The 19,658-nt window shown below is 40.1% G+C and overlaps 1 protein-coding gene across 2 annotated transcripts in view; it reads left to right on the top strand.

Moving 5' to 3' along the window:
* The window catches only part of MXI1 (MAX interactor 1, dimerization protein), a 78,797-nt gene that overhangs the window by 14,466 nt on the left and 44,673 nt on the right, over positions 1-19,658 (top strand). Inside the window, exons 1-2 of one of the 2 annotated variants that reach the window (XM_047759571.1) lie at positions 2,777-3,087; positions 4,587-4,719. In XM_047759571.1, the coding sequence (XP_047615527.1) occupies positions 3,015-3,087; positions 4,587-4,719 (206 nt within the window). In that variant the 5' untranslated portion in view covers positions 2,777-3,014. Of the gene's footprint in view, positions 1-2,776; positions 3,088-4,586; positions 4,720-19,658 lie in introns of those variants that run through there. The other variant, XM_047759570.1, reaches the window with a different exon arrangement.

Consider the following 19,658-nt stretch of genomic DNA (forward strand, 5'->3'; position numbering starts at 1 on the left):
TTTTTCCATCTTGAAATGATACTCCTTGGAGAGAGACACTTTAGGGAGAGGACAGAAGAGACTGTGGGTAAGGTTCCAGACTTTGGAAGCCTTGTTTTTCCTCAGATTCCCCATTTGCATTTGTAGTGCACATTAGATTTATAAGAACAAAAGAAAGGCCATGGCTGCCTCTGGGTTCTTCCAGGCTAGGCTGGTGCTGAGGGGTGGTGTGTGGGTAGCATCACTCTCCCAAGGCTAGAGCCCTAAGCTTTGTGCTGTTGGGAGACCCTTGTGGCTAATGTCCAAGCAAGAGCTCAAGGAGTCAGCCAGAGCAAGAGAAGTACATGGCACCTGCAGTTGCTCTTAGAAAAGGCTAGATATTTCTGTACAGAAAGGACCCCTTATCATTACCTCGTCCCTTCTTCAGCATATGCAAGTTGCCTTTTGGTAATTCTCTCACTGCTTTCCATCTCCTCATCTCTCTCTTGGCCATGGCTTTAAAAGAAGGGTTGGTTAATTCATCTGAAGGTCAGCTGTGAAAGGCCAGGCACATGCAAGCACCCTGCTTTATCTTAATAACCTATTAGGGCTTATGATGTTGGATTTAGACCCATCTTGAACCCGTGTGTATTTTCAGTTTGTACTTTTTTTTTCTTGATTGCATGTCACCTGGTTTACTTCCCATTGGGTAGACTTTCATTTGTTATAAAGTGACCTCTTTTAAGTTCCTGGGGTAGCCCTTGGCAGTTTGGGATCTGAAGCTTAATGGGGTTATGCCAGTGGTAGAAACTAACTTTCAGCCTAATAATTTCTATCCTCAGCCTACAGATGTTCTGAGTGAACAAGTATTCTTTTTAAATACTTCCATTCTTCCCCTCCCCAACATGTCCCTTGGTGAATGTGGAGAGTGGTTGTTACAAACACCCAATGGGAAAGACCAGATCTGAAGTGACCTAGCCAACAGCTGAAAAAGCACAGTTCTCTGTTTCAAAGACTTTACAAAAAAAAATTTCTCTTGTGGCTTGTGAGCATTTCTCATTTTTGGTCTCCCCGCTTTTGATGGAACATCTATTTGGTTCTTAAATGTGGTGCCAAGTGTAATATTTAAAAGGGCTGGCAGAATTTTGCAGCTTTTTGACCTCATTGGAAATTTTGTTCACTTTGGAAAAAAAAAGGGGGGGGGGGAGAGAGCATATTAAAATGCAGCATGAAGCCCATGACATTTTTGAGAGTAACATTTTCATCTTGAGATGATATTTTCTGCAGTAGCCACTGGAATGACCACAGGGAAGGGGAAATTGTCCCCTCACCAAGAGTTTCCTGTTATTCTGGATGTCTACCAGCAGGTTAAAAAAAATCAGCGTGGGGGAAAGTTATAGATGTTTACACAATTCCCAGCTTGCTCCTAAAAGCATTCAACAGTTATGACCCTCTTGCCCCTCCTCACCCTAGACCAGAGGTTCTCAATCAGGGGTGATTTTTGTGCCCCAAAAAACATTTGGCAATGTCTGGAGACATTTCTGGTTGTCACACCTGAGTTGGTGGTGTGCTACTGGCATCTAGTGGGTAGATGCCAGGGATCTTGCTGAATATTCTGCAGTGCACAGGTCTTTCCCCCCCCTGCCCCCCCCCCCCCCCCGCCAAGTAAAATTATTCACCCAAAATGTCAACAGCGCTGAGGTTGAGAAACTCTGGTGTAGACTTTGAGGACTTGTTGGATTGGGAACTTGGAAAGACAGTGGTGGTAAGGGCAGCCATTGGCAGTCTTTTAATGTGGTCCTGCTCTCTTTAGCCTCTGCTTTCCGTTTCCTCTCTGTGGAGGAGAAGGAGAGGAAGCAATCATGATAGCTTCCATTTATTGAGTGCCATGTACTAAGTGCTGGATTTATTTCAGTTAATTTTCACAATAAGCCCTAATGACTATACACTCCTCGAGAGCAAGGTCTATATCTGTTTCTTTCATTACTGTATACATTATGGCTAGTATAGTGCCTGGCAACCCTCAATGTTTGGATAAACAGATATACAGGAGAATGATGAGGCCTGACAGGTGGTGTAAGTAGCAGAGTCAGGATTTGAACCGATCCCCTTGTGGCTCCAGCACCAAATCATTTACTCATTGAATTATATCCTTCATTTGCAGCACCAGAGAGGTTTTCCCAGCCTCTGAAATCACGAGCGAGGGGCTGCGGGAGGAGAAAGGAGTTTTTAAAAAGTAAGATTAAAAAACCAAAACACTACCTTTGTGAAAACTGAGGTATTAAAAGAGCCTTATGGAAGCCCTCTCTGGCTCTTGATAGGATCACCCCTTGTTTCTGAACAGGGATTTCTGGTTTTTCAAGTATTTCTCTGTGTGGTGTCCAGGCAGCGCATTCTGTAGATGGGGAAACTGAGGCACAGAAGGTACATGAGAAAGGAGTAGATAGGAAAAAAAAGAAAGTAGTAGAGAACTGGAATGTGGCACTTCAGATAAAGAATGCTTCAGTTCCTGGGCGCCCGCCGGGAGTCCTTGAGGAAAGGGCTTCCCGGGAGTACACTCAGAGCGCTCTCAGTTCTTTCTTACCTCTGAGGACTTAGTCTTTACACCTGGTTGGGGAAAAGTCGAGCGGGACTACATCTCCCGGCGGCCACTGCGGGATTTAGCAAGGCGCAGGCGCATTGAGACAGCGTGTGTACTACGACTCCCGGCGTCCAGTGCGCGGGGGCGGGACTACATTTCCCAGGGGGCAGAGGAAGGGGCGGGAGGGGGCGGGCCGCGGCGGTGCTCCCGCCCCTCCCCCGTGCTCGGGCGGAGAGGTAAACAAACCGCGCGCGGGCAGCCAGCCGGGCTGCGGGACTGCTGGGCTGCCGGGCGGCGGGGTGGCCTGGAGGAGGGGGCGGTGGGGGCGGCAGAGAGCGCGCCTAGCTGTGGCGGGGCTGGCCCGCCCGCCTCCCGCACATGTCCCGGGGCGGTGCCAGACTCTAGCCGTCTGCGGCGCCTCCTGTCGGCTGGGGAAGGGAGCGTGGAGAGGCCCCGCTCGTCACCCGCGGTGCCCATGGAGCGAGTGCGGATGATCAACGTGCAGCGCCTGCTGGAGGCGGCCGAGTTTTTGGAGCGCCGGGACCGAGGTAACGGCTGGACGCCGCCGCCTCCTCCACCGTCTGAATCCGCGCACTCCTCCGCGCGGGGCGTGCGGTGCGGCGGGTGAGGGGTGCTTGTGTGAGGAGTGCTTGTGTGAGGAGGGGGTGCGTTTGTGAGAAGTGTGAGTGCGTGAAGGGGATGTGCGTGTGAGCGGTGTGTGCATGTGTGAGGAGGATGCTCGTGAGTAGGGTGCGCGTGAGAGGGGGATGCGTGTGTGAGAGGGTGCGTGTGTGAGCAGAGTGTGTTGGGGGGTGTTGTGTGAAGATGTGCGTGTGAGAGGGGGTTGTGAGAGAAAGTGCATGTGTTGGGGGAGCACGTGAGGGGGGTGCGTTGAGGGGGGGTGTGAATTTGTGAAGGGGATGTGCGTGTGAGGGGGGATGTGTGAGAGAGTGAGTGTGAGAGGGTGCACATGAGGGGTACGTGTGTGAGGAGCCTGTGCGGAGCGGATGAAAGGGGAGTGCCTTGTGAAGGGATGTGTGTGAGAAGGTGCATGTGTGAGGGGGGTGCATGTGAGAGGGGTATGAGTGTGCGGCTGCGTGTGAGTGGAGGGGTGCACGAGGCAGCACCTGTGTGAGGGGAGGACTATACACTAGTGCATGTGTGTGAGGGGGCAGTGTGGGTATGTGTATGTGCTTGAAGAGGTGCAGGGAGGCGCCTGTCATCTGGGGGAGGTGGAGAACCGGGGTCAGGCTGAAAGGGGTAAACCCGAGCTGGCTCAGAGGGAAAGTGGACTAGAGGAGAGGGAAGGAGTGTATTGAGGTTTGAGGTGATCTGAGGTCCTGGGAGGAAATGAGGAGGAAAGAATGGACGGAAAGGGGTTGGAGCAGTGCAGGTAGGGGTGGAGAAGACAAGGCTGAGAGCAAAGGAAGGGAATGCTTGCTGAAGAGCAGGGAGGAGGACAGACATTGGTGGGAAAGGGACCACTGTGAATTTGAAGTGTGATGCAGTGAGATCCCTTTAGGAATGGAGACTAAGGGCAATACAGAGATTGGGGTATGAAGACTACGACTCCTGGGAATTGTGTCAAGAGAGAAAATGCCCTCCTAACAACAGGTGATTGAATTATTTGAAATACATGAAAATGTGGCGCTTAGAAAGACATCTTCTAGAATGGGGATGGTTAAAGGAAAAGGGATTTGGAGACAAGTGACAAGTGAGATAATTGAGGTGAATGATAACTGGTCTCAGAAATGAGGGTGCTTGAGTCACACATTCTTGAGAAAAGGATTTTGGAGAGGAGGGAGAAATTACTTGGTTTAGAAGAGGTGTTAATACACCTTCCAGTATAGGTTGGGTCTGTAAATAATGTCACAGGATTGATGTCCCAGCAAGGACTGGGGATTTTATCTTCCAGCAAGAAAGAGAGGAATTTACCTCTTTTCTTTCTCTTGTTTTCAGCCACCTGTTCCTGCAAGGATTTCAGGTCTGAGGATCCATGAGTTTGGGTATAATTCTCTTATATCTTTTTTTCATGTTATCTCTTTAGAGTGTGAACATGGCTATGCCTCAACGTTCCCCTCCATGCCGAGCCCCCGGATGCAGCATTCAAAGCCCCCACGGAGGTTGAGCCGGGCACAGAAACACAGCAGTGGGAGCAGCAACACCAGCACTGCCAACAGGTAGCAAGCTGGGAAGGTTTAGAAAGGGCAGCTGGAGGGAGGGAGTGCATACTCAGGCAGAAGTGCAGGCCCTACTGATCTTAGTTCTCTAATACCAAGTCTGGAGCCACACAGAACATCCAGATGGCTGTCTTTACCACTATCCTTGGGGATTTGGCCTTTTTATTTCTTCTTTTTCTTCTATTTTTTTTTTTAAATTAAAGTGTAGTTGATTTACAATGTTGTGGGAGTTTCTGCTGTACAACAAAGTGACCCAGAAATACACATATATATACATTCCCTTTGGGCCCTTTTAAAATAATAAAGTCTAACATCACTTTGTGTAAAAGGGAAGGAGTAGAAGCTGGAAAGATAAGCAAAGAAGTTCTTGCTGGGATTATTCAGTGGAGATGTCTGTAACTAAGAGGGATAGAAAGTTTAGAGACTTGGCAGCATGTATCTGTGCATGCAGCCACATGCTAAAAGTAATCCTGGGCCAGCTGTAAACTTGGATGATCCAAGAATTTTTAAAAATAAGAAATATCTCAGGCAGGATAAAGGAGAATCAAGGGTTTTGTTAAAGGAATAAAAATATTTAGGTAAAGGAGGAAGTTGATGGGCATGGTCTTTTTTTTTTAGGATGATAAAATTGAATTGTAAGGGAGCTTTTAAAGCAAAAAAGAAAAGATTCTTATTGTTGATCAAAGTAGATACCTAGAAAATGCTTGTCTGGGTGTATGCGGACATAGGTAACTTCTGCTGTTTTGAAAATTTTTGGTAGTGTCCGTCTAGTCACTGTTTTTATTCTAGAGGGCCAGTGAATTCTGAAGATTGATCTCATATGAAGTTTTCAAAAGGCCATCCTTAAAAGAAAATCACAGTCAACAGATGCTTGCCTTCTCTGTTGATAAAATAATTAAATGAGACCTTTTCCCCCAAAAGTTTTGTCTAGAGAATATAAGCTTTCATTTTGAAGGGGCATAGAGCATTATCTGGGTTGATAAGTTTGCCTGAAGACTTTGGAGAACTCCAGATAGGTAGTTGGGTAGTCACTGGGGGTGGTAGGTTGGGGAGGGAGCAGGAGCAAGGGCTCTTACTCATCCATGCAGAAAACCTGAGGTTCCTGTAGACAATAGAGCTCAAAACCTTGAATTTTCCCACTCTGCATTTCTGACATCACTAAGACAAATAAAATATATTCTTTGCTATATTTTAAAGTTTTTTAAATTATAAAAATAATTAGCTATGGCATAATATGCTGTATTTAAATGTTTATGTGTGGGTCTAGAGGGTTGTTGTGGTATAGCAGTTTTGGGATGAAAGTATGTAGTATGATATAGAGCATTTAAAAAACACATATAAAAGACACATGAGTTTTCTTGTTCTTCATAGTTTCTCTGGTTAAGGTATCAGCAGTTAAGATCTGTATTCAGGAATTGTTGCTGTGACTCAGTGGTCATAAACCCAGCTAGTATCTGTGAAGATGTGGGTTCAATCCCTAGCCCCTTTCAGTGGGTTAAGGATCCAGTGTTGTCTTGAACTGTGGTGTAGGTCACAGATGCTGCTTGGATCCTGTGTTGTTGTGGCTGTGGAATAGGCTGGCCCTTAGCTTGGGAACTTCCATATGCCACAGGTGCAGCCCTAAAAAAAATTTTTTTTAATATGTTTTGAGATATGAAAAGAGTATCAGTTAGGAAACCAAACCTGGGTTCTGTCATGCTAGAAATATTTATTGTTTCCTACTTTCTAGAGATGTATGATATTATTACATTTTTTCTCTGACTTTTACTGTTCTCATAGTAAATTGAGGATGAATTACATGCTAACCAAGGTCCCTTCTTCTAAAGTTCTGTGACACTGATTTAACAATTTTAGAAATCAGTTACTATATTGGTTATTCAGTATACCACCCCATAATTGCAGATGTGACATTTTTTCTGACAACTCAAGGATTATAGAGATGTAAATAAGATGTGTATTTCTAAATTTTTACCAGTTATGTTACAGGTCATTAATATCTTTGTTATCTGTTGACTTATACTTTGTTCACCTTGGGGTTTTGACTGAGTGATAGTTCTCTTTCATGCTAGTGTTCCTGTCAGGATTCTGCTGTTGTTTGTGGGACCACATTGCTGTGTATTTTAACACAGCGTATCAGAAAAGTTTTAAAACTACAAATTTGCCACGTTGTTCTTAATATGCAAGGGAAAATAATTATGTATACATTGGACCACCTACGACTAAGTAAGGTAATTTTTCATGGGATTATAAGTAGTAAGAAAGAAAGAGAGAAAGAAAAGGATATTAGAATATATTATGTCAAGGTCCGTGTATGTGTGGGGTTTAGGCTGGAGTCTTTACATGAAAAATAGTACGTTAAAGTGGAACACAAGAAATGATTTCTCCTCACCATTTAAGATTTCTGCTTCGTGGAGTGGGGGGGCCAAAGATCAAATTCCAGTACTGGGGTACTTGGGAGATTGTGCTGTTAGTTTATTTATAAGGGAACACTATAGACTCTTTATTAATTTTAAGCCTGTTAATGGATTTATTAAAGATTTTATTATGCTGATTACATAAAGCAGAAAGTAAGGAGACAGTAAAGTTTCCATTTATTAGTCATCTGAAACAAGGAAAGAAAGAGAATTGATGAGTATATATGTCTTATTTTCCTGATAACAAAGCTACCTATGTGGAAGTTGCTGTTCCTATGATGCATTTTGAACATTGATTTCTTGTATATCATAAAATGACATTTATTTCCCTGACATTGTAGAATCTTTAAGATATAATGTTGGTTGACTTTCCCCCCTGATGTTCTCAGGTATAAAATGATATTCCTGTTATAAAGTGTTACTTTATAAATTTATGTTGGCTCATAATATTATAAATTCCTATTCCTCCTTTCTCTCAAGTCTTGGCTCTTACTTTCATAGTACAAAGGAGAGAAAATTGGTGATATAATGTGATATTGAAAATCCCAGTAATTTTAGCATTTGGGATCCTTTTGACAACTGGGAGGTGGGATCTATAATGCATAATTTTTTTTAAAATTCATGATTGGCTTTATTGTAGTCTTGGTCATGGTCTTCTGCCACACTTCCTAAAATCACCCTTGCTTAGATGTTACTGCTGTTAGAAAACTGGCTGCAATTGCTGTCTGGCTTATTGAGTAGCGTCAGAAAACCTGAAATTCTCAGCTTCTTTATTGTTTGATTTCACAACTGAAAAACGTAAAGATTTGTCATCTTTAAAACTCTGCTAATACTACATGGCTTCAGTACAACACCAGTTTCCTCCTGAATATCTCTTGAATCTTTTCTCTTACCTTCATTACTACCCTCTTGGCTCAGGATACTATCACTTCTCACGTGGACAACTGTCATCACCTCCCAACTAGTGTCCCTGCAACCACTCTTGCCCCAGATACAATTCTGATGAAATATATTGGCTGGCTGTCTTTCAGTTCTTTCAGTACACCATATTTCCTCCTACCCCAGGGTCTTTGCACCTACTCTGTTCTCTTCTGAGAATCGTTTTTTATTCCCTTTTGCCAAGTTATCTCTATTTAATAACATTCTTACTTCAGGTCAATAGTAACTTCTTCAGGGAAGCCTTTTCTCATCTGCCAAAGTAGATCAGGTATTCCCATACCTTATGGCATCCCTACTTTCCTTTTATAGTGTTTTTCACACTTTGTAGAAATATAGTTAGCTGATTGTTTGATAAATTAATGTCTCAATTTATTGGACTAAAAATTCCATGAAGGCAAGGACTGACCCTCTTCTGCCTAAAGATTTATCCCTACTTCCTATCACAATACCCTGTACACAGTAGATGTTTCTTGAAGGATGGAAGGTTTTCAAACTCCAAATAGACTATCCTAAATTGGAACTGAGTTTCTCTTTTGTGCTGAGTATCATATTAGACTCTGGAAGTAGAAATAATGGAAGAATATATAACTCCTGCTTTTGCAGACTCCTTGATTACTTTGTATTCTAAAGGATATTGATGATAGTATATTTGGGAAGGAAAACAATATGTAGTATTTGAAGAATAAAGATCTTCAAACTGCCAGTTCTTTTAAACCAGCATATCAGAGTAGACTGTAGAATGCTACAATCAATTCAAAGAACATTCTTGTCGTCTTGTGTAATGAGAATAAAATGATAGCAAAACTTGTGTATGCAACAATGGGGAAAAGACAGTCTCTTCAGCAAGTGTGTTTGGAAAGTTAGACAGCTGCATATCAGCCAGTAAAGTTAGAACACACCCTCACACCATACACAAAGATAAATTCAAAATGGTTTAAAGACTTATATAAGACATGACACCATAAAACTCTCCTAGGAGAGAACATAGGCAAAACATTCTCTGACATAAATAATACCAATGTTTCCTTAGGTCAGTTTACCAAAGCAATAGAAATAAAAGCAAAAATAAACAAATGGGACCTAACCAAACTTAAAAGCTTTTGTATAGCAAAGAAGTCATAAATGAAATGAAAAGACAACCCACGAACTGGAGGAAAATGTTTGCAAGTGATGTGACCAACAAGGGCTTAATTTCCAAAATAAACAAACAGCTCATACAACTCAACAGTAGAAAAACAAACAACCCAAACAAAAAATGGACAGAAGAGCTACATAGACATTTCTCCAAAGAAGACATACAGATGACCAACAGGCACATGAAAAGATGCTCAACATCACTAATTATTAGAGAAATGCACACCAGTCAGGATGGCTGTCATTTTTTTGTTTGTTTTTTGTTTTTTTGTTGTTTTATTTTTGTTTGGTTTTTTGGTTTTGGTTTTGGTTTTTGTTTTTTTGTCTTTTAGGGCTGCACCAGCAATGTATGGAAGTTCCCAGGCTAGAGGTCAAATGGAAATTGTATCCGTTGGCCTACACCACAGCCCTAGCGATGCCATATCTGAGCCACATCTGCGACCTGCACCACAGCTCACAGCAACACCGGATCTTTAACCCACTGAGCAAGGCCAAGGATCAGACCTGTGTCCTCATGGATGCTAGTCAGATTCATTTCCACGGAGCCATGATGGGAACTCCCAGGATGGTTATCATTAAAGCCTACAAATAACATCTGTAGAGGGTGTGGAAAAAAGGGAACCCTCCTGCACTGTTGGTGGGAATGTAAGTTGGTTGCAGCCACTATGAAGAACAGTATTGAGGTCACTCAGAAAATTAAATATAGAGTTGGTGTATGATCCAGCAGTCTCAGTCTGGGCATATATCCAGATAAAACTATAATTCAAAGAGATAATGCACCCCTGTGTTCATAGCATCACTATAATAGCCAAGACATGGAAACAACCTAATGTACATTATAAATGAATGGATACACACACACCCACACCCACACAATGGAATACTACTCAGCCATCAAAAAGAATGGAATAATGCCATTTGTAGCTGCATGGATAGAAGTAGAGATTATCATACTAAGTGAAGTAAGTGAGAAAGAAATGCTATATGATATCACGTATTCAGAATCTAAAATATGACACAAATGAACTTACCTATGAAATAGAAACAGACTCACAGGCATAGAGAACAGACTTGCAGTAGCCAAGGCGGGGGGGGGGGAGTAGAAGAGGGTTGAACTGGGAGGTTGGGACTAGCAGATGCAAACTATTATATATAGAATAGATAAACAACAAGGTTCTATTGTATGTAGCACAGGGAACTATTTTCAGTATCCTGTAATAAACCATATGGAAAAGAAAAAGAGAAGTAGGATCAAATATAGGAGTAGGAGAAACATAGCTAAAAGGTTGAAACAGATCTTTCTGGACATTAAAAAAAATAAAAGGCTTGAAGAGTAAAAAAAAAAAAAAAAGCAAAAAAAACAAAAAAAAACTTGTATGTGCAAAGAACCATAACTCTGTCAAATGCTTGAAATAGTGGTATGAGCCTGTAACACACGTATAATAATTGCATTATTTTAAGGTGCGCTAGAAAGTTATTACGTGAAGGTGTACCTCATTTTAACTGCACTTTATTGTGCATCACAGATAATGTGTTTTTTACGAATTGAAAGTTTGTGGCAATCCTGCATTGTCAGATAATGGTAAGCATTTTTAGCAATAAAGTTTTTTGAATTAAGGTATGTACATTGTTTTTTAAGACATAATGCTATTGTACACTTAATAGACTATAGTATAGTGTAAACATAACATTTATGTGCACTGAGAAACCAGAATTTTGTGTAACTCACTTTATTGTGATATACACTTTATTGCAGTGGTCTGGAACCAAATTCATGGTATCTCAAGGTACACCTGTACCAATTTATGGTTAGATTTTAAGTTGAAAAATGTCCTCTCTTTACTATCCTTAGATACTAAAGAATCTTGCAATAGTAACAATATTCAGTACCATCTGCTAAGATTGAGGTTATAAAAAAACAAAACAATTTTCTTTTTGCTTGTAAGGCTTTAGTTTAACTTTTCTTAAACTACAGAATAATGAAATGTTTTAGTCTTATTTTAAAGGGAATGATTGTATTATATTTTCAGCTTTATAATCTTTTTGGCTGTCTCTGTAGATTTTTAGGTTTTTTTTTTCTGCAGGAGGGGAATGAATTATTTTTCTAGGATAGTTATAGAGGGTTTTTTTTTTTCCTGGTGGAAGTAATTTCAGGTATATCTTCTACTTTTTCTATTTTTTTTTTTTTTTTTGCTTTTTAGGGCTGTACTGTGGCATATGGAGGTTCCCAGGCTAGGGGTTGAATCAGAGCTATAGCTGCCAGCCACAGCCACAGCCACAGCCACAGCAACACAAGGTCCCAGCTGCGTCTGCAACTTACACCATAGCTTTTGGCAACGCTGGATGCTTAACCCACTGAGCGAGGCCAGGGATCAAACCCGCAACCTCATGGTTCCTAGTCGGATTTGTTTCTGCTGCGCCATGACGGGAACTCCAATATATCTTCTATTTTTATTCTTAAACATATACTGGTTTGTTCACAGAATGAATGAAGACATTTTTATTTTTGTGAAATTTCTTATTAGTCTATATTTTTCAAACTTCCATTATTAAAGAACTAGTTTCTGGGTCTTGGTCCAATAGAAAACTCCCGAAGTTTCAGAACAAAAGTGGAAATTAGTAGCAGTTAAATTCTTAATGATATTAGTGTTGTTCTTCAGTATTTTCCAGATGTTGAGGGATATGATATGATATATTCAGTGATATTCTGTCTTCTACTAAAACTGAGTTTAAATGAAAAATTCTCAGGAATTATTAGTATACCTCTGCAAACTCAGACTTTCCATTAAATGCTTCATTGAAGCATAAGTTTGCTGTTGCTGGATTTCTTAAGAGTATATTCCCCTACAGAAGTATCTTTTGAAGGAGACTTGCATGATCATTCCTTGTAAGTTAGTAGGAAAACTGCTTCTGTTCCTACTTGATGAGAGAGGCCTTTTGCCAGAACATTGATGTGATACTACGATATAGATCACCAATCATAGAAGGGAAATTCAGGATTTCATCTAGTATAGTTCTCTCCTTTATAATGGTAAGATACACATTTTATAGTTGAAGCACATGTGGCCTAGAGATAGTTAAATAATTTGCCTGAGCCTTACAACTATAAGTGGTGGTTGAGTCTAATATCAAGTGGACTTTCAGCAAGATATGCATAATTCTAACCAGGCAGGACAGTTGACCTGAAGAAAGCTTTCTCTTGTAGATTTCTCCTTACAGATGAAACAGCACTGCCTCCTTTTGGATATAGCATGATTCTGTCATTTCTTGAGTGAAGACAGTTTCCCAGATAATAATCAAAGAGGTTTTGTAGTGTAGTTTGGCAAAATACTTAACCTAGATCTCATTTCTGTTCAGTAGTGCTAATGTAATTTATGCATGCATATTTTTTCTTGTTCGATTGTTTTTTTGTTTTTTTGTTTTTTGTCTTTTTTGCTATTTCTTAGGCTGCTCCCACGGCATATGGAGATTCCCAGGCTAGGGGTCTAATCGGAGCTGTAGCCACCGGCCTACACCAGAGCCACAGCAACGCGGGATCCGAGCCGCGTCTGCAACCTACACCACAGCTCACAGCAACGCCGGATCCTTAACCCACCGAGCAAGGGCAGGGACTGAACCTGCAACCTCATGGTTCCCAGTCGGATTCGTTAACCACTGCGCCACGACGGAAACTCCCGATTGTTTTTACTTTCATTTCAGCTTCTGACATTTTAATATACTAGCAGACTTTTTTTTTTCTCTTCTGTGCATGCACATGTGTGTACATATAAATATAATATCTTCATTATCATCTAACAGATGTTATCAAATAAACATACAAATACATTATTTCAAACTGTGATGAGTTTAAAAGAGAAAAAATAGAGGATCTTGTGAGGGCCATAATGGAGGACCTGATCAAGTTTGAAAGGTGAAAGAAGGCATTTCAGCTTGAACCTTTTGCAGTCTTGCTTTCACTTATCCTGAACATTGTTTCAAGTTCATACATATCTGTTAAATCTTTTTAATTACAGCATGATATTCTGCTTCATGTGCATGCCATAATTTGTCAAGCCAATCACATCTAACATTTGAGTTTATGTTAGATTATTTTTTCATTCCAAGCGGGTCTACTATGAACACTTTTGTACAGACACTTTTGTGTATTTGTCCACCTACATCCTTAAGATGAAGAATTAGAATTGTTGGATCAAAGGGTAGAATCTATCATCAGTAATAATAATATGCATTTGATATACTAAATTTATACAAAGCTCTTTAAAATATATTGTTATTTCATTTGAATTTCAGAACAATTCTGTGAAGTGGAATTGGTTTCTATATTCTTTTATTTTTTTTAATTTAATTTTTGTTTTTGGGTTTTTTTTTGTCTTTTTTAGGGCCACACCTGTGGCATATGGATGCTCCCAGGCTAGGGGTCTAATCGAAGCTACAGCTGCTGGCCTACACTATAGCCACAGCAGTGCCAGGTCTGAGCGGCGTCTGCAACCTACACCATAGTTAAGGGCAACGCCAGATCCTTAACCCACTGAGCAAGGCCAGGGATTGAACCCTCAACCTCATGGTTCCTAGTCAGGTTCATTTCTGTTGCACCATGGCGGGAGCTCCTTCTCTATTCTTTTGATAAAGAATCTGGACTAGCAGGCAAAGTAACTTTTACAGGTACAACTATGTAAGAGAAATCTGTGGGATTTGTTTCTTTGGGATCAGCAAATAATTCTTAGTAATAATTTACCTAAAAACTAAGACTCAGTGATTGTACTCTGAAATTTATGTGTTTTCGTGTTCTCCTTTTTTTGCTATGCCAAATGCCTGAAAGGTGTGGTCTCTACCTGTTGTTTTAACGTCTTTCTACCAGAACTCTTTTTTCACCCTTTGCAGTTTGCTTCATTTTTCACTATTGAAACCACTCTCTTAATGTAATTAGTAACCAAATTTGTCGAACTTATATTGTGCACATAAAACTGTTGTTATACATGCTTCCGTACCATAGAGAAGTTTTTGGAAACTTTATTGGAAAGATAGTGTGTATAGTAAAAATAATAAGTCAGTAAGATGCTATAGACAGGGTCCTTTTTATTAAGTCAGATGATGGTACACAGAGTAAATTACTTAAATTTGTAGAAAAAGAGATTATAATAGGTTATTGTAGAAATGCTGTAGATTCGCAGTATATACTTTTTCATTGATTAATTTTAACATGCATTCAAAGAGATATAGGGATTCCATAACTTGGTTTTAGAGTGAAATTCCTTATGTTTTATCTAAGTAATAATTTCTTAAAAGAGAAAATATTTGGTTTAGTAGAAAATTTTGTTATTAATATTGCTGCGTTCATTTTAGGAGAAAGTGTTATGGATTTTCCTTTTTAGTTTTATGACATTGGATTAAAGGGTTTCCATGTGGTATTTATGTCCTTGTCTTTGTTTATCATGGCAAATATTTTTAATAGTCTTTTGAGAACACTATGTAAACAACATTTGTGGAGGCCATATGATGAGAGCTTTGAAGCTATTTGGAATGGGCATTTTTAAATTATAGAGGAACATAATTTTAGTCTTTAGTCAGTCATATATTTTGGTAAAGCAACAGATTTTCCTTTACTTTTATTTTGATTAATTAGATGAGCAATTAATTTTCTTTGAGGAACTATAAAGAACTTTTTCTTTCATGTGATAAAAGAGACCAGAGGGTAAAATGTGGTGAATTTGCCTTAGTATTAGAAGAAATGTAAATTTTCAGGTTTTTAATTGTGATCACCATGGTCCTGTGTGATAGTATATGTCTTCTGGATGAATAACAGAACAAAAGTGATCCTCAGTCACCACAAAAGCCCCCGGATAATATATTGTCATTAATACTTAGTCTGTTAGGATTGGTTTCTATGGTCTTTGTTGGTAACAGTAAATGTATGTAAGTTACAATTTAAAATTTAGATTTTTAGGCCTGGCTCTAAAGGTTTGTTGTAGTTAATTTTATCATTTTATTGTGTTACCCAGTCAGTTGTCCTTTGGAAGGCAGATTACATTCCTGGAAAGAGCACTGTAAGTCAAAAAGAAGTATTTGAATATCATTTTTGTATAAAATCATTGTTTATTGAGGGATCATCAAAAGCTCAAAGTCTAATATGTTAATGGAATTTATCAAATACTGTATTTAATCCACTGTCTAAAAAACAAAATTATTTATTTGTATAAAATGTAAACATTTTTAGATATGTAGAAATTAGTTTAAAAGAATTGGGAGTTCCCCTTGTGGCTCAGTGGTCTTAAACACGACCAGTATCCATGAGGACGCGGGTTTGATCCCTGGGCCTGCTCAGTGGGTTAAGGATCCGGTGTTGCATGAGCTATGGTGTAGGTTACAGATAAGGCTGGGATCTGGCGTTTCTGTGGCTGTGGTGTAGGCCTGCAGCTGTGGGTCTGGTTCGACCCCTAACCGGGAAATTTCGTATGCTGTGGATGCAGCCCTGAAAAGACAGTCAATCAACCAGTCAATCATCAAACAAAATAAAAGAATGACATGGTGGTTATCTAACATTGTTAAGGGCATAGTGCCATATGTATAGTAGGTATATAGTTGCAATTTTCTTTTTTATTTTTGGCCACCCCATAGCATATGAAGTCCTGGGCCAGGGATCAGATCTGAGCCACTGCAGTTACACAGTGCTGCATCCTTTAACCCAGTTTGCTGGGACCTGAGCCCTGGTGCTGCAGAGATGCCACTGATCCTATTGCACCACAGTGGAAACCCCCAGTTTTCTTCTTAATAAGTTCTGGCTTTTTTATTTTTTGCAAAAAATGGAAGATGAAATGTGAGCCACATGAGGATGGGGCCTTTGAAGTTTTAGAGCACTTATATTCCCAGTGTAGATATGCAGTAAATACTTACTAAATGGACGAGTGGCCAAATACTGTGAGCACAGTTCTGTAGACCTGAAGGTACTTTTTAATGAAATGTTGGCATAATTTTGAGGAGTCTTTTAGAGAAACTTAGGCTTAATTGATTTCTTTGTATTAAACTGATCTAAAGATGTTTAATATCTTTATTATTATCGTCAGTTTATTTGTAAGAGGTATACTCATTGGAGACAAAGTTGCATTTTTTTTTTAGCATTTGAAGTTAAGACCCATATTAGAAATAGTTGAGTAACATGTTTCTTTTATTCTTTTAACAAACATTTAAGTATCAGTAGGAATTTAATATTAATTTTGCTGAGTACCAGTATGTACTTCATACTGTTCGCTATTTTCCCAAATGTGAAAAATAACTTGGACGTTAATGGGAAAGGGTAGCAAGTGGGAGGCACTGTCCTTTAAAACGAAGGCCTTCTATGCTATAGGAGTCCACAGGACGACTTGAACATGCATGCTGTATCAAGTGAAGCAGTCTAGATCATTAGTGGTTTGTCTTTTTATTTATTTATTTGCCACACTGGCGGCATGTAGAAGTTCCTGGGACAGGGATTGAATCTGAGCCGCAGCTGCGACCTATGCCACAGCTGCAGCAATGCTGGATCCTTAACCCACTGTGTTAGGCTGGGGACAACCTGCACATCTGCAGCAGATCCTTAACCCACTGCATCACAGCAGGAACTCCTGGTTTGTCTTTTTAGATGTCCTGTTTTAACTTGAAAATATGCTCAAGAGCAGTAATTTTAGAAGTTCCTGTTGTGTCTCAGTGGAAATGAACCCGACTAGTATCCATGAGAATCCAGGTTCGATCCCTGACCTTGCTCAGTGAGTTAAAGGATCTGGTGTGGCCCCAAGCTATGGTGTAGGTCAGATGTGGCTTGGATCTAGTATGGCTATGGCTGGCAGCTGCAGATCTGATTTGACCCGTAGCCTGGGAACTTCCATATGCCACACCTGCAGCCCTAAAAAGACCAAAAAAAAAAAAAAAAGATTAAAATTATGTACTTTCTAGTAATTCACTCCTTCCTTTCTCCCTCCCTCCCTTCTTTTTTTCTTTTTATGGCCAGCCTTACCTGTGGCATACAGAAGTTCCCAGGCTAGGGATCAAATTGGAGCTGCACCTGCGGTCTGTGCCACAGCCACGGTGACACCGGATCCAAACCTCATCTTTGACATGTGCTGCAGCTCGTGGCAATGCTGGGTCCTTAACCACTAAGTGAAGCTAGGAAATGAACCCTGGCTCACAGGGACAAGGTTAGGTCCTTAATCCATTGAGTCACAACAGGAACTCCACTTTTTAGTAATTTCTATTATTAGTCTTATTCTAGAATAAGGAATTGGTATTTTATTCACTTTCCTGAGTCCTTTGTAGTAGATTAGATTATTGCTTCAATTTCAGGATGAGGTTTATTTTGTGAGTTTAAGGAAAACAATTATCTGCTATAGTCTTTGGAGGGCTATTTATATGCGGGAGCATCCCCTGTGTAGCATGTGAGGGCTTATTACTCTTTTTTTTTTTTTTTTTGGCATGAGGGCTGCTGTTGATTTGAATACTTGCTGTCTGTTTTCTCAGTGTGTGCAGGCCATTATCCTCTTGATAGGGGGTCAGAATGAGATTTATAACCCACCATAGGAGAACTTTTCAACGCAAGCTCTATTGACATTTTGGGCCAGATAATTCTGTTTTGAGCATCATGGAATATTTAGCAGCATCCCTGACCTCTCCTCACAAAACGCCAGTAGTATCTCCATAGGGTGACAACCAAAAGTGCCTCCAGACACTGCCATGTCTTCTGGTGGACCAAATAGCCCACAGTTGAGAACCATTGCACCATTGCTCACCTCCTTTTCATTTAGTTTGCTTCTTTTTCTACTTCTGAAGGTGGAAGGCATTGATTTTGGACTCTATACCCACCCCAACGCAAAAGGGTTTAAAACCGTAAACATTTTTCTCTAAGCACTGCTTTAGCTGCATCCCACAAATTTTGAAATATCGTATTTCTTTGTCATCCAGCTAAATATACTATTTTCTTTGAGATTTGTTCTTCAACCTATGACTTCTTATTTCCCTCCTCTTTTTCTTTGGACTTAATTTCCTTTCTCTTTGTAGCTTCTTTAGGTGAGAATTAGAGCATTGATTTCTGAACCTTTTTTTCCTAGTAGAAGAATTTAAGTCTAAAAATTTCTAAGAACCACTTTAGATACATCCATCCATGATATGTTGTGTTTCCATTATCATTCATTTCAGAATATTTCCTAATTTCTCAGTGATGTTCTTAGATTTGTGGTTTGTTTTCCAGATATTGCTCTTTTCCTAGTTATCCTATTATTGATTTCTAATTCAATTTCATTGGGCTTAGAGAACCTACTCTGTATGATCTTAGTACATACAAATCCTTTATTGAAAATTATGCTTTACAAAGTATATAACTTTAGGGATGTTTATATAGTTTATCAAAAGATTTATCAGAGACTTAGAGTGTTTGCTATATTTGAAATAAGAATTGATTTTTAAAAACCGAATTCATGTGTAATTTTTTCACTTTTTCCTGTTTTTTTTTTATTTTTATTTTTTTATTTTTTTTTTGTCTTTTTAAGGCTGCACCCTTGGTGTATGGAAGTTCCCATATAGAGGTCAAATTGGAGCAGCTGCTGGCCTACCCCACAGCCTTAGCAATGCCTGATCTGAGCTGCATCTACAACCTACACCGCAGCTCACAGCAACGCCAGATCCTTAACCCACTGAGCAAGGCCAGGGGTTGAACCTGTGTCCTCACAGATACTAGTCAGGTTTGTTACTGCTGATTCATGACGGGAACTGCCATTTTTTCCTCTGGCCTACCCCACAGCCTTAGCAATGCCTGATCTGAGCTGCATCTACAACCTACACCGCAGCTCACAGCAACGCCAGATCCTTAACCCACTGAGCAAGGCCAGGGGTTGAACCTGTGTCCTCACAGATACTAGTCAGGTTTGTTACTGCTGATTCATGACGGGAACTGCCATTTTTTCCTATTTATTGAAAATATACATGCAGAAAAGTATATAAATCCTGAGTGTACAGCTCAATTAATTTTCACAAAGGTGAATAAATAAAATATTACAGACATGCTGTCACCCCGTCTGAGGTAACCATCAATCTTCTTTTGATACCATTAGTTTTGCTACTTTTTTTTTTTGCTTTTTAGGGCCGTACCTGCGGCATACGGAGGTTCCCAGGATTTGGGTCGAATCAGAGCTACAGCTGCTGGCCTAAGCCACAGACGCAGCAACGTAGGATCCCAGCTGTGCCTGTGACCTATACCACAGCACATGGCAACACCGGATCCTTAACCCACTGATCGAGGCCAGGGATCAAACCTGCAATCTCATGGTTCCCAGTCAGATTCGTTTCCACTGCGCCATGATGGGAACTCCAGTTTTGCTACTTTGTAACTTTGAATGGAGTTACACAGTATGTGTCTTCCTTTTTTTCATTCAACACTATTTTGAAATTAGGAAGATTCATCCATATTATTGTATTGTAGTTGTTCATTCT

The sequence above is a fragment of the Phacochoerus africanus genome, chromosome 15 (assembly GCF_016906955.1).
Source record: "Phacochoerus africanus isolate WHEZ1 chromosome 15, ROS_Pafr_v1, whole genome shotgun sequence".
Taxonomy (NCBI): domain Eukaryota; kingdom Metazoa; phylum Chordata; class Mammalia; order Artiodactyla; family Suidae; genus Phacochoerus; species Phacochoerus africanus.